Raw genomic sequence first — 13,510 nt, 5'->3', positions numbered from 1 at the left:
ATATATATATATATATATATATATAAAATATAAAATATAAAAATTAAAATCTGGTTTCCCTCATGGAAGTGGCGGACCGCCAGTTTGCTTAATCTCCGCCTCGCACTTTGAGTGTGCTTTTTTTATTATTATTTTTAAACTTTAAAACATACACAAAATGCCAGGGGTATAATAAATAAACTACAACTAGTGCAATGTCACTTCGTACCGGAAATAATATTTGTTTTGGACACAAAATGCTAAAGAATCAATAACATTCCTTAGCGGCTAATGCTATTAATTATGCTGAAATAAGTAGAATAGTTAAGTGGAACATATTTATTGCATTAAATTAATTTTTTATAAAATATTATTTTATATATTATTTAACCAAGCATGTATACAAGCAGGCATTTTATTTAAAATTGCTGAAAAAATGAACTGTTCTTGTAATAGAAAATGTATTAACCAAACCTATGGAATTGTAAATAAAAAATCCTTGTCACTTTGTGCTGTTCAATGTGTTGAAATGCATACTGACATGTTTGTTTATCCAGTAACAGTATTATTGTATTGCTTACAGTAATTATTTTTTTATAATAAAATGGAATAACAATTAAGGTAAAAAAAAATTACAAGTCGCTTTCTGAACAAATGGAAATTTACAGTCTGACTGTCCCACTGTCTTATTTTGTGTATTTAAATAGTTTATTTTATTTGAACAACTGTTCCAACATCAACATATGGCATGATGTGGAAGTTGTTGGCTGAATGGGCAAGCACTATAAAGATTAAATAGGCTCAAAACTAACATATCTATATCATGCATGTATTGAATGCACTGTGTAATTGCCTCATCTATCTCTGTTCTGTTCTCCCTCCTCTGCAGATTCACTCGGCCTGAGCATCTAGGTAGCAGTGCCAAAATTAAGTGCGGAGGTTGCCATAGCTATCAGGAGTCCACCAAACAGCTGACAATGAAGAAGCTTCCTATAGTCGCATGTTTTCATTTAAAGGTTAGTTTAATAAGTAACAACATTAATAATGGAAAAACATCCTACCCTCATATATTTATGGCATTTGGCAGACGCCCTTATTCAGGGTAACTAGCTCGATATCTAATATATAGGTTTATATTAGATCTATATAGCTTTATAACAACGTGTGTGTGTGTGTGTATTTGTATGTGTGTGTGTGTGTGTGTGTGTGTGTGTGTGTGTGTGTGTGTGTGTGTGTATATATATATATATATATATATATATATATATATATACACACACACATTTGCAAATCAATAATGCAAATCGTTTTTTATTATCAAGATTGTCTATAATGATAGAACACTTGGCTGAAAAGGTTCTGGGCAACACTTATTTTGCATTAACACTTCACATCTCTCCTTCTGTTCTTTCTCACTCCCACACCCTTCTGCTCCTCATTTTCTCCTTCTCTAATTTGTTCGTCTTTGCGGTACCAGCGATTTGAGCATTCAGCCAAGTTGCGCAGAAAGATCACTACCTATGTATCGTTCCCCTTAGAGCTGGACATGACACCTTTCATGGCCTCCAGGTGAGTTCCTCATACACTCATACACATACTACTGTTTTGTAGGTGTTTGGTAAAAACATGATGCATTCAACACGGTTGATAACAAACATCACAGACAACACAATTAACCTTATTATCCAAATCCTATGATTTAATGAAGTGTTAATGAAAAACAAAACACCCTTTAGCTGATGACTGCTAATTTCAGTGAGTTTGGAAGATATATTGCTTAAAAGGGTTCATGTTTTTAGTCTTCCAGTGTTTGGGGACTTTTGTACAGCCTGTATTTTTATTAATAAAATGTAACACATTATTAATACATTAAATATGGTTAATTATAGCAATATTATTAGTTATTTTTGTTAATTATTATAATTATATAATGTATTATTATAATTCATAATTTTATTATTAAGTATCTGGTGCAGGAACAGGAATGCAATTTAATTGTGATGTTGCTTGATGGCTTGTTACTGGTAGGTAAGTATTATAGTGATCACCAAATGCTCCTTAGCCAACCTGGTTAATAACAGACTATAGGCCATAGTCAATATTTACAGAAAGAAATATTTTAGGTGTTACAAGAGTGCTTGGATCGATTTTCTGGGTGGTCCATTGAGATAAAGAAAATCACCTGCTTGTAGTTTCCTTGTATGCAGCTTTTGTAACAGCTGAATGTGTGCATGTTTTAATCTGAGGTAATAAAAAACAATGCAAAGAACATCAAGAAAAAATATCCCCTAAAAAAAAGAAAAAGAAAAAAATATTTTCTTTCTTCATTGTTTATTACAAGTGAGGTCAATTACTCATATTTTTTTTTACATATCATCCATTATGTTCAATGCAATGCAGTGTTCAAGGGCTTAGCAGAAATTATTTAATTATAATTATATGTTTTGCACATCCATCCATCCATCCATTACCTAAAATATGACATTGCCAGACAATTCTGTTGGACTTAACACCTCATAACAGCAACACATCACAACTCTAAATATGCCCAGTTCTGTGTAAATGGCATAAAAACATTAAAAGGAGGCTTGTGAATTTTTTTTATTTGTTTTCACACATAAAAGACTTGAACATAATCACACTGTTGTGTACTGCAATCTCCTTTTATTATTACATAGCCACTCTCTGCCACTTTGAAATGAAGAATTAACCACAAAAACCGTGCTAGAATTGTCTTCCCACATTTGACCGAGTCTGACACTTTTCACTATCACTGTTGACTGTTTTGTTACTGAGACTGTGTGATGGATTGATGATTAGCAAAATGCATACATTATATGGACAAAAGTATTAGGACACCTGCCTTTTTTAGCCATATGTGATTCTTCTACAAAGTTGGAGATAATTGTATGATATGGACTGTGTTGATGCGGTAAAATTAAACTTTCCCTTCACTTGAACTAGAAAAGCCAAATCTGATTCAGCATGACAATGCCCCTGTGCAGAAAGCCCGGTCCATGAAGACATGGTTTACATATAAGTTGTAGTGGAAGAGCTTGAGTGGCCTGCTATATAGCCTACTGAACGCCTTTAGGATTAATTGGAATGCTGACTGCACCCCAGGCCTCCTCACCCTACATAAGTACCTGACTTTACTAAAACTCTTAAGGCTGAATGAGCACAAATCCACAAGTACCTAGTAGAACATCTTCCTTGAAGAGTAGAGGTTATTAGCACAGCAAATGAGTGTGGAACAAAATGTTCAAAAAGCACGTGATTCTTATGATCAGTTGTTAACCAACTTTTGTCCATAAAGCGTACCTCTCATATTTTTTACTCCATATTAATTCAACATTGACATACTGTATTTTGACATGTACTTTAAAGCAGTTTTGATATAAAATGTTGAAATCTAGTGTAGTATAAAAGTGGTTTAGAAAGAATTTGTTTGTGTGGATGTGTGGACAGATTCAGGGACAGCATAGTTTCATTTTTTAATAATCTTGCTTTAAATTAAGATGTATTTTAAAAAGGAAAACTACTGAAATATATTTGTTTCAGGACTTGTCTTTAAGGAGAAACATTTATTTTTGTTTACAATCAAATAACAGAAATGGAGACACTCAGGGTCCGTGTACATTATATTCATATATATTTTTTTATTCGCATTTGAAAAATTAAATATGAATTGCAGCCTTCTTTCCTTATTATTAGATTATTTTTGGGAAAACAAACAAACAAAAAAGCTATTGTTTTCTGCACACACAAGAAAAAGAGAAAGTGACTATTTTTATCTGTTCAATCACAGGATGTGCAGTCATCAAAATCTTACAATACCAGATATGATCAATGCCCTAAAGTAAACAGTATTTTCAATCTAAAATCCTAACCTGAAAGTAACAGTGAATTTCATTCGCGGTCTTTTCTTAGTAAGAAGGTCCACTCGGGAGCCATTTGCACAAATATGATACAAATTAAAGCAACTTATTCAGACACTGCAGACAATGTAGTAGAACATGGTAGAAGGTGGGATTGGGTGGTTCTGCAATAACACACTAAAGATTTTGTGCAGGGCATAACAGTATATGAATTATTGGATATGTTTCACCATTCACTGTCACTCTTTGTGTTGCTTTTGAAAAGCATGTAGTGATCCATATTTTCTTTTCGGGGTGAAGACAGAATGTTTAGTGAAGCCACTGATGGATTATGCACTAATGGTTGATCAGATATTTTACATCAGGGTTGTTCAAGACCAGCTACCACATGACCAAAAAGAGCCAAAGAACAAGAAGGCAGGAAAATATCATGAGGCATATTTTAGTTATTTTACATTTTGTGGAAAAAAACTATTTTTTAATCATAGCTATTTTATCTTTTTTTCCCACCATTTTCAAATAAAAAAACAAAAAGAAAATGAACGAAATGTACACTGACCCCACACACACACACACACACACACACACACACACACACACACACACACACACACACACACACACACACCTTACATAGATGATTATTGATTTTCTTTTTTTCTTTTGCCAGTAAAGAGAGCAGAGTAAATGGCCAGTACCAGCAATCAGTAGATGTTTTAAACAACGACAACAAGTAAGTAACATCTTCAGTCCTATCTTATTTATTTTTTTAAACAACTCAATCATGTTGTTTATTGTGGCAACAATTATTGTAGCCTTTTGTTAAGTCTCCAAGATGATACATGCTGGCTGGATAGCTGCTGTCACGACTGTGCTGAAAGCATATTACTGCATGCTCTATTGTGTAGGTTGTGTGTTGGACCATTAGAATTTGAATCTAAAATCTTAGTTTTGTGTTTTTACTGAGAAATTCAGATTGTTAAGAATATATCTAGCCATTTTTTCTCTCTGGGGGTGCTCTCTAGATCTTGTATGTACAAGCTTCTGTTTTATTAGCTCAACCTCACATGAGTGTCTCCTAGTGTCCTGTCATTTTTTTTTTAAATACCTGGTTGTGTATTTAAGTATTTGTGTATTTTTTTTTCCCCCCACAGATACTCCCTGTTTGCTGTAGTAAATCACCAGGGCACGTTAGAAAGCGGCCATTACACCAGTTTCATCCGCCAGCACAAGGACCAATGGTTTAAATGTGATGATGCGATCATCACTAAGGCCAGCATTAAGGACGTGCTGGATAGCGAAGGGTGTGTAGAGATTCCATTATTATCCAAGAGACCTTAATGTAAAATACATGTTATGGCCAAAACTATTTGGACATTTGTCCATGGTCATAATATTATGCTGGGTTGGTGTATGTGCATCTAATTCCAATTATTTTGGATTGCAAGAAAGTAAACTAATTGGTTAGTATGTAAATATTTCAGAATAGGTGAAGCTAACTGCATTATACACCACAGAAGAAAGAGTGCACTAAAAATAGTTTTTTGCTTTGTGGAAGATTTATCTGACGGATCTTATTGAACCCACAGTTCAACTCCCACATCATCCTTAGTTACTAGATACTGCTGTAGATCTAGCTTTTTACTTCCAGGAAAGGCCAATTATTCATCTACAAGCATGGTTCTGCATACTCTGTCATTCGTTCATCTCAATGTTAAGAATTTGTACTTCTTTAATTAGTGCAATATGGTATACAGATTTATTCACATATTTTATTATTCACAAATTTATTGAACAGATTTATGTATTACATTGTTAGCATTGCACTCTAAATGACTATTACTTTTAAACGACATCTCTTTAAAGTTATTAAACAGGCTGCAAATATAATTTCTTGCTTCACCTCAGGCTTACATACTGTACATGACAATTTTGCTTCTTAGGCAATAATTTGATAGTTAATGATATGACTTAATCTGCTATGATGCACTATATGTGGTTCGGTTCATACCTCTTTTTTTTTTGTCACAGTTCGGATCAATTTCAGTTTGGTTAGAACAAGAAATGCAAAACATAAAATTGCTTGTCGATTCTTTTTTATTAACGGTTTTTATCATTAACATTTGTGATCACTGAAAATTTTAACTGTACATTTTTAAAACAATTTTAAAAAAAATGCCTGCTTGGTTAAATAATATATAAAATATTATTTTATATATTTTTTAAAAATAAAATAGAATAAATTAAATTAATGCTATAAATGTTTTATTAAATTGAATAATTATTTAAATTGGCACAATTTAAATAGATTAAGATTAAATAAAAAAAAAAATTTAATTAAATTGTTAACATTTGTTAGACCCAATTTGGGTGATACAGATGTGTAAGTCTATGTGCGTGTTACATTTAATATTTAATTTTTAAAAGATATGTTCTACTTAAAGGTTGTGCTTTTTTCAGCATACTTAAACAAATAGTCTTCATTCCTTCCATTCTTCATTCATTCACTCTCAAAATTCGGAATTTTAGGATTTTGTCCTTTATGAGAAATTTTTGAAGTGGGACAGAAAACTCTAAATAAATAAATAAATAAATACATATATAATACATACATACCTACATACATACATACATACATACATACATACATGCATATCGCTAGCATTAGCCGTGAGCCATGAATTCTTTAGCATTTTCATGCACAAATCTTATTTTCTGTTCGAACTGAGTAGCCACAGTGACACTGTGCTAACTCTAGTTTCTTTTTTATACCCCTAGCATTGTTGTGCATGTTTTCAAGTTTAATAATATATTTTTTTTTTATGCACTCAAAGTGGTACACCAGTTAATATACATTCCTAAGGAAACTCAGATTAGAACTATGTTCCACATGTAAAAAGGATTGCATTCGGTACACCCATCAAATATGGATAATAGTATTGGGGCACCTGACTTTTCCAGCCATGGAAACTGTTACCAAAATGTTGGAGACATAATTGTATAGGATGTTTTTTGGCCATATAGTGTATGATACAGTATGGTTCCATTTAGTAGCCTTTAATCAGTATTGAATTATTTCTGTATTATATGAATTCTATAAATGTTGCTTTATTTAGAATAACAGTTTCTTTTTACATAGCAGCCTGGGGATAATGCTGTAATTGATTTATTAAATCACATCCACAATCCGCACAGCCCTTTTTTTTGATGTAACAATTTTATGTAAAACATTTAAGTCAGTGTTTTATATACAGTATCTCACAAAATTGAGTACATCCCTTACATTTCAGGAACCATTTTAGTATATCTAATATTGAAGCTACACAAGTTGTGATCCTTTTTACACTTCTCCATAATGACATCATGGAGTTGCTGGATGTTAGACACCTGGTGCTTCTCCACCTTCCAGTTTAGGTCTGGAGACATACTTGGCCACTCCATAATCTTTACCTTGTTGGAAAATAGCAGTTCAGGCCAGTTTCTGAAGGGAGGGCATCATGTTCTGCTTTAGAATGTCACAGTACATGTTGGAATACATGTTTCCCTCAATGAACTGCAGCTCCACAGTACCAGCAGCACTCATGCAGCCCCAGACCATGATGCTACCAGCACCGTGCTTGACTGTAGGCAAGACACAATTTTCTTTGTGCTCCTCACCAGGGTATCACAACACATGCTGGACACCATCTGAGCCAAACAAGTTTGTCTTGGTCTCATTAGACCACAGGACATGGTTCCAGTAATTCATGCTGTTGGACAGGTTGTCTTCAGTGAACTGTTTGTAGGCTTTCTGAGTGCTGCCAAGTGGACCTTCCACTTCTCCAACTTCTAAAGCAATGCTGGCAGCAATCTTTTGCTTCTGCATCTGACTTACAGCACAAGGACTCAACTTCTTTGATCAACCCTTACGAGGCCTGTTCTGAATGAAAACCATCTTGGAAAACCTCTGTATGACTCTGGACACTTTTATTGTAACTCAATTTAGGGTGTTACTGATCTTCTTATAGTCTAGGCCATTTTTGTGGAGAGCAACACTTCTAATTCTCAAATACTCAGATAGTTCTTTGCCATGAAGTGCCATGTTTAAGTATGAGAGAATTGTACTCAAAGCACCATATTTTAACTGCTCTAATACAAGATACATGAATTTGTATGGTCCTGTTAAACAGACAAAACATAAACATGATGAATAGGACGTGTGGCTTTGCATGGTTACATGACCTACAGCAGTTATCACTGTCACTGACATACAGGGTGTAGTCACTTTTGTTGACAGTAATGGCTGTATGTTGAGTTATTTTTAGAGGACAGTAAATCTGCTATACAAGCTGCATATTGACCACTCTAAAATATATCCAAGTTTCACTGCTATAGTATTGTCCCTTGAGAAGATACACTAAAATGGTTGCTGAAATGTAATAGGTGAGATACTGTATGTATTAAAAAAAAATAAATGTGGGTCTCACAAATACCTTGAATTTTTTGTATCTAGTAATTAAGTGTGCGTTTCTATCTGTTATAGGTATTTGTTATTCTACCATAAGCAGTTCCTTGAATACGAGTAGCTTTAACACTCTGATCTGCTGACTGAGGAGTACTCCGTTCATCCAGTGAAAGTGGCTGAGAGGGAGATCGCTCCTGTAGCAGAGGACACATATAACACAAGCCTACCTGAAACTGTGACTACCCATCGCTTCCTTCCCACATAGGGGCCAAAGCAGGAGAGACGACAAACAAAATCATGCAACACATTCAAACCAGCACTGAGCTAATCGTTACTTGATGTGAGAAAAAGCGGAGGAGAGGTAGAAGTGCACAAATGCTTTCTGCCTCTCCTGCCACTTTCTTCACTGCTGAAAAAAAAAAAGGTGCGGGTGAAATGAACAGATCTGTGAAAACAGGAGTAAAGGGGCACATCTCAACTAGGTTTTTTTTTCCCCCAATTTTTTTTTCTATTTTGTTGTTTTGTCTTTTCCTCCCCATGGTGCTCTCATTCAAACTGTCCAGGCATTAAAAGCCTGCTGGGATGAGTCAGTGTCGATTTTGCATATGCATATGAACCTAATGCAACAAAATGTGTTAAAAAAAAAAAGAAGACTAGCAAATGAAAGAAGGTTTGCTTTTGAGTTCTTTTTTTTTTTTTTTTTTTAAGAAATGATTATGAATGTGACATTGGTCGAAAAAAATACTGTTTAAATTCAGTATCTAGTTTTTCTTTCTTTCTTTTTTAAATGTGGACTTGAATGAAGCAGTAAAGTTTAAGTCTGGGTCAGCACTGCCATGGAAGCTGAGAGCCTAGGCAAGTCTGTGCTATTTCTGTTTTGTTACTTTTTATATTCTTGTGTGTACACAATCTTCATTCACATTTTTTTATAGGTTTCTCTTCAGCAGGGTTTTTTTGTTGTTGTTGAAGTGCAGTTGTTTCTGTCTGCAGGGTCCCCCACACACACACACATTTATCATTTGTAGCTCTTTTGTGTTGCGAAACAACTTTAGTAAGGTATTATAAAAGCTGATGCTGACACACTGATGAAGAGAAGGAGCAGACCTGATCATTGTTCGAGGTCATATTTGGCATGACTACTCTAGTGTTATTTTACTATTGTGATCTGTGTGCCTCTGTGCGATTTACTTTTGATCGGCCCACACAAGCCTGTAGGCTTAGGCAAGGCAGGTGTTAACAAAAGATTTTTCCAGTTTCAAAAATTTTGGCAAGCACCTGCTTGACTCAGATTTATCTGTGATCGGTAAAGACCGCTTTCATCACTGTACCGCTTTGGTCGAACGCATGCTTTAGAGACCAAAACTTTCACCCATCATTTAAAAAAAAATAATTTGTATGTAACTAGCAATTACTGAACGTTGTTTTATATCAACAGCACAGCATGACCAGTAAAGCAAAACGTCTCTGCAATGCACAAGTGCGAGTCAAAACCACCATGAATAGCAAGCAGTCAAAAATAGACATGAATTATAAAGTTGCACTTTGTGCATGCATCAGGTTTTAAATATTCGATTACCTGTATTATTGTTGCTATTCTCACAAACACAATAAAACCGTAAATTACAGCAGTTATATTCTAATCCTCGTCTATATTCGCCATGATGCTGTGCTTTTGCCGCATGCAAAATGACGCAACTGTTGAACAGTTGAGCACCTCTTTTATTATGTTTGTTAATGGTCCCTGCATTGCAGTAGTGTAATATACACACAAAGCAGGAACTCTATTAGGAACACTGTGCTGCTTGTTCAAAGTATTTATTGGACACACCTGTCTTGACCAGGGATTGTATTGACCAGGGATTCAAATTTGACCCTAGGTCTTATCCCATCACACAATTATTTTGACTTCTGGTCAATTACTTACAGATGGTATATAATGTGATGTGATTTGAGTTTGCCATGTAGGTGATTACTGTACAAATTTTGAACGGAAGCTGCATTACTGACTCTCCCTGCTGATCTAAATATTTCTGTGCCTCCATCTCAGGCCACATCCATCCATAGTAGTATGTATAGTAGGGCATTTAAAATGTTCCTAATTGTATTTTTCCCCACACACACTACAGCATGCATAAGCCAATGCACTTACAAACATGGCATATCACATGGTAACATGGTGTGTATTATGCGGTTCTTTCTTTCCTTTACCCCAGAACTGTGTTCCAACACACAACCCCTCTTGCTCAAGGGATCCTGATAGATAGTGGGTAAAGATGGGATCAGCAAATCTGTTAAAAACTGTCATATTTTATTATTTGGCTTTCTCACATTTCAGTTAAAGTAACAGCAAAAAGACTCAAAATCCTGATTGTTAACCAAAAAAAAAATACATGACCCTTTAACAAATTAGGACAAAGGGGCATTTATATATTTATCTATGTTAGTTTAATTTTTTTTTCTTTAAATGCTGCCAGCTTCATCTAACACATATCCATTATTAAGAAAGTGTTCTAAATTAAATGTATTGTTTTCATCCGACCCTACAGCAGGGGGTGTGTATTGTTGGAACAAGGGGCCACCTCCAGTAGTATTCTCAGTGGCATCGTGCCTTGTGCACACTGGTGCCTCTGCACACAAACCCAGTGCTGCTCTTTTAAATCTGTATGCTGTTTCCATGTGGAGCTAAAGACAGTAAATTACACACTAGTGTATTTATGTCTCTGTGATTTATTTTTATTTTTTTTATTTTATTTTGACCATAAAGAAAATCGTACATCAAGGTTGCCTGGCTTATGGCACGTCAACAGTTGAAATTGGCCCACGGTAATGCCACAATAAAGACCTCAAAATTTAACTGGTGTGTGCTTATGTAAAAAAAAAGAAATACAAATAAAAAAAAAAGTATTGGATGAATCTTTAGCCAGTTCATCTGGCCTGCTGCAGATTTTCTTTTTTCCCTTTCTATGCCAGAACTAAATGGGATGAAGTAAATGATCAAGGTTTGTCTGGAGTCTCACTATGGCCATGTGCTCATTCAGGGAAACTGGAGAAGTATTTAACTGATTAAAATTCAACAGAAACTGTGTCTTGTCTTTCTTTATCTTATGCACACAGATTGTCATTGTTTGCCTCCTCCTGGTTGTCTCAAAAATTAAGTAAAAGGTAATTATAAAAAGAAAAATTATAGGTCTGTATAGTTAAGTGTCTGATTCTGTTGTTTGTGCAATGTTTCTTTTTAAGTGGCACTAATTTACTCAGCCAAAACATTGTATTTTTTATTATTCCATCTTTGGACAAATCGATTCTTTTTCCCATGTCACCAAGCTTTAAACCATGTCAGTTTTAATAAATATTGACACTCCTGTTCACTCATCCACATTCAGACTCAAAGAGACTAGATTTGAATCCTGTTCAGTTATTTATTCATGCACTACAGAATTGGCAATTAAGCAATACAAACTATATTGACAAAAGTTTGTAGACACCTGAACATAAGTTTGATCTATGTTTTTTGAACACCTCATTCCACCTTATGTACCTATTTGCTGGTATTATAACTTCCCCTCTTTTAAGACGATGTTCCACTAGATGTTGTAGGATGTTGTGGAGATTTGTGTTTATTCAGCCACAAGAGTGTTGGTAGAATCAGGTACTTGTGTAGGCCTGGGGTGCAGTCAGCCACTCCAAATCTTCTGCTCCAACTTATGTATCTTCATTGGGTGCTCTTTGTGCACAAGGCCACTGTCATGCGGGAGCACCATGGTCATGGTCTCCTAGTTCAAGTAAAGGGAAGATTTACCTCTACTGCATCCAAAGACATCCTATGCAAGTGTGTGCCCTCAACTGACTGGAAAAGTTAGGTGTCCCAATACTTTTATCCATTCTCTACTGGAAAGAATAGAGAGAAACTGAATTAGTTAACTTGTAAACCAGGTCCTTACAGGTGTTTTCCAAACTCCTTAATATACAATATATGGACAAAAGTATTGGAACACCTGACTTTTGCAGCGATACAGTAGGTGGGACTTCCTTAATCTGTTACCACAAAATTGGAGGCACACAGTTGTATAGGAAGACTATGGATATGGTAGCATTAAATGTTCCCCAAGACCCAAACCTGTTTTAGCATGACAATGTCCCCATGAAAACTGTTCTAGCATGACAAAGCTTACTTCATGAAGATATGGTTTATGTGGGTTGGAGTGGAAGATTTTGATTGCCCTGTAATATATAGAACTATAGAACTCTGACCTTAACCCCACTGAACATTTTTGGATGAATTAAAACACTGACTGTACCTGCCTTTCCTAATGCCGTTGTAGCTAATCTAGCACAAATCTTAGCACAGAAATTCAAACACCACATTAGCAGGTGTTGTAAAGTCAGGTGTCCACAAACTTGTCCACGTAGTGTAGATATTTTTTTGCTTTACATAATGTGGAATGCAGAAGAAGGAGGCACCCTTGTTTGGTCCTGGAGTTTCAATAACATTTTCAAATGCCTTTTGTTATTTGTTGCTGTGTCAGTCATGCTTTTCAGTTCACACTGTATTGTGTCTTATTGAAGGCATTGTTTCCTTGTTATGAGCAAGTAAACATATCTTTTAAATTGTCTGTAGCTAATGGACCATTAGCATATATATATATATAGTGCCCTCCACAATTATTGGCACCCCTGTTTAAGATGTGGTCGTGGACTTCAAAAAATTCTCCTTTTTTTTTTTAAACAACATAGAACCCAAATGCAAAAAAAGAGAAAAATCCAACCTTTTATTTAAGTACATTACTTTGGTGGTAAAAAAATCACACATTTAGAAAAAGAAAAAAAAAACTTGAAATCATGTGTGCCACAATTATTGGAACCCCTGATGTTAATACTTTGTACAACCTCCTTTTGCCAACAAGACAGCACTTAATCTCCTCCTATAACATTTCACAAGATTGGAGAACACAGAGAGAGGGATTTTTGACCATTCTTCTTTGCACAATCTTTCTAGATCATCCAGTGTCCTGGGTCCTCTCTTATGCACTCTTCTCTTTAGCTCGCCCCACAGGTTTTCGATTGGGTTGAGGTCTGGGGACTGAGATGGCCATGGGAGGACCTTGAGTTTGTGACTGCTGAACCACTTTTGTGTAGATTTTGCCACATGTTTTGGATCATTATCCTGCTGAAAGACCCAATGACGACCCATCTTCAGCTTTCTGGCAGA

General features: G+C 35.2%; 1 protein-coding gene across 1 annotated transcript in view; it reads left to right on the top strand.

Annotated features, from left to right (window-relative positions):
• LOC124396670 (ubiquitin carboxyl-terminal hydrolase 22-like) overlaps positions 1-11,012 on the top strand; it is a 51,117-nt gene extending 40,105 nt beyond the window's left edge. Inside the window, exons 9-13 of the mRNA XM_046865864.1 lie at positions 869-995; positions 1,457-1,548; positions 4,528-4,590; positions 5,012-5,161; positions 8,380-11,012. Coding sequence (XP_046721820.1) covers positions 869-995; positions 1,457-1,548; positions 4,528-4,590; positions 5,012-5,161; positions 8,380-8,422 — 475 coding nt within the window. The 3' untranslated portion in view covers positions 8,423-11,012. The remainder of the gene's footprint in view (positions 1-868; positions 996-1,456; positions 1,549-4,527; positions 4,591-5,011; positions 5,162-8,379) is intronic.
• The last annotated feature ends 2,498 nt before the right edge of the window (positions 11,013-13,510 follow it).

This window comes from Silurus meridionalis, chromosome 14, assembly GCF_014805685.1.
Source record: "Silurus meridionalis isolate SWU-2019-XX chromosome 14, ASM1480568v1, whole genome shotgun sequence".
NCBI classification, from domain to species: domain Eukaryota; kingdom Metazoa; phylum Chordata; class Actinopteri; order Siluriformes; family Siluridae; genus Silurus; species Silurus meridionalis.
This window is presented reverse-complemented; position numbering and strand designations above follow the sequence as displayed.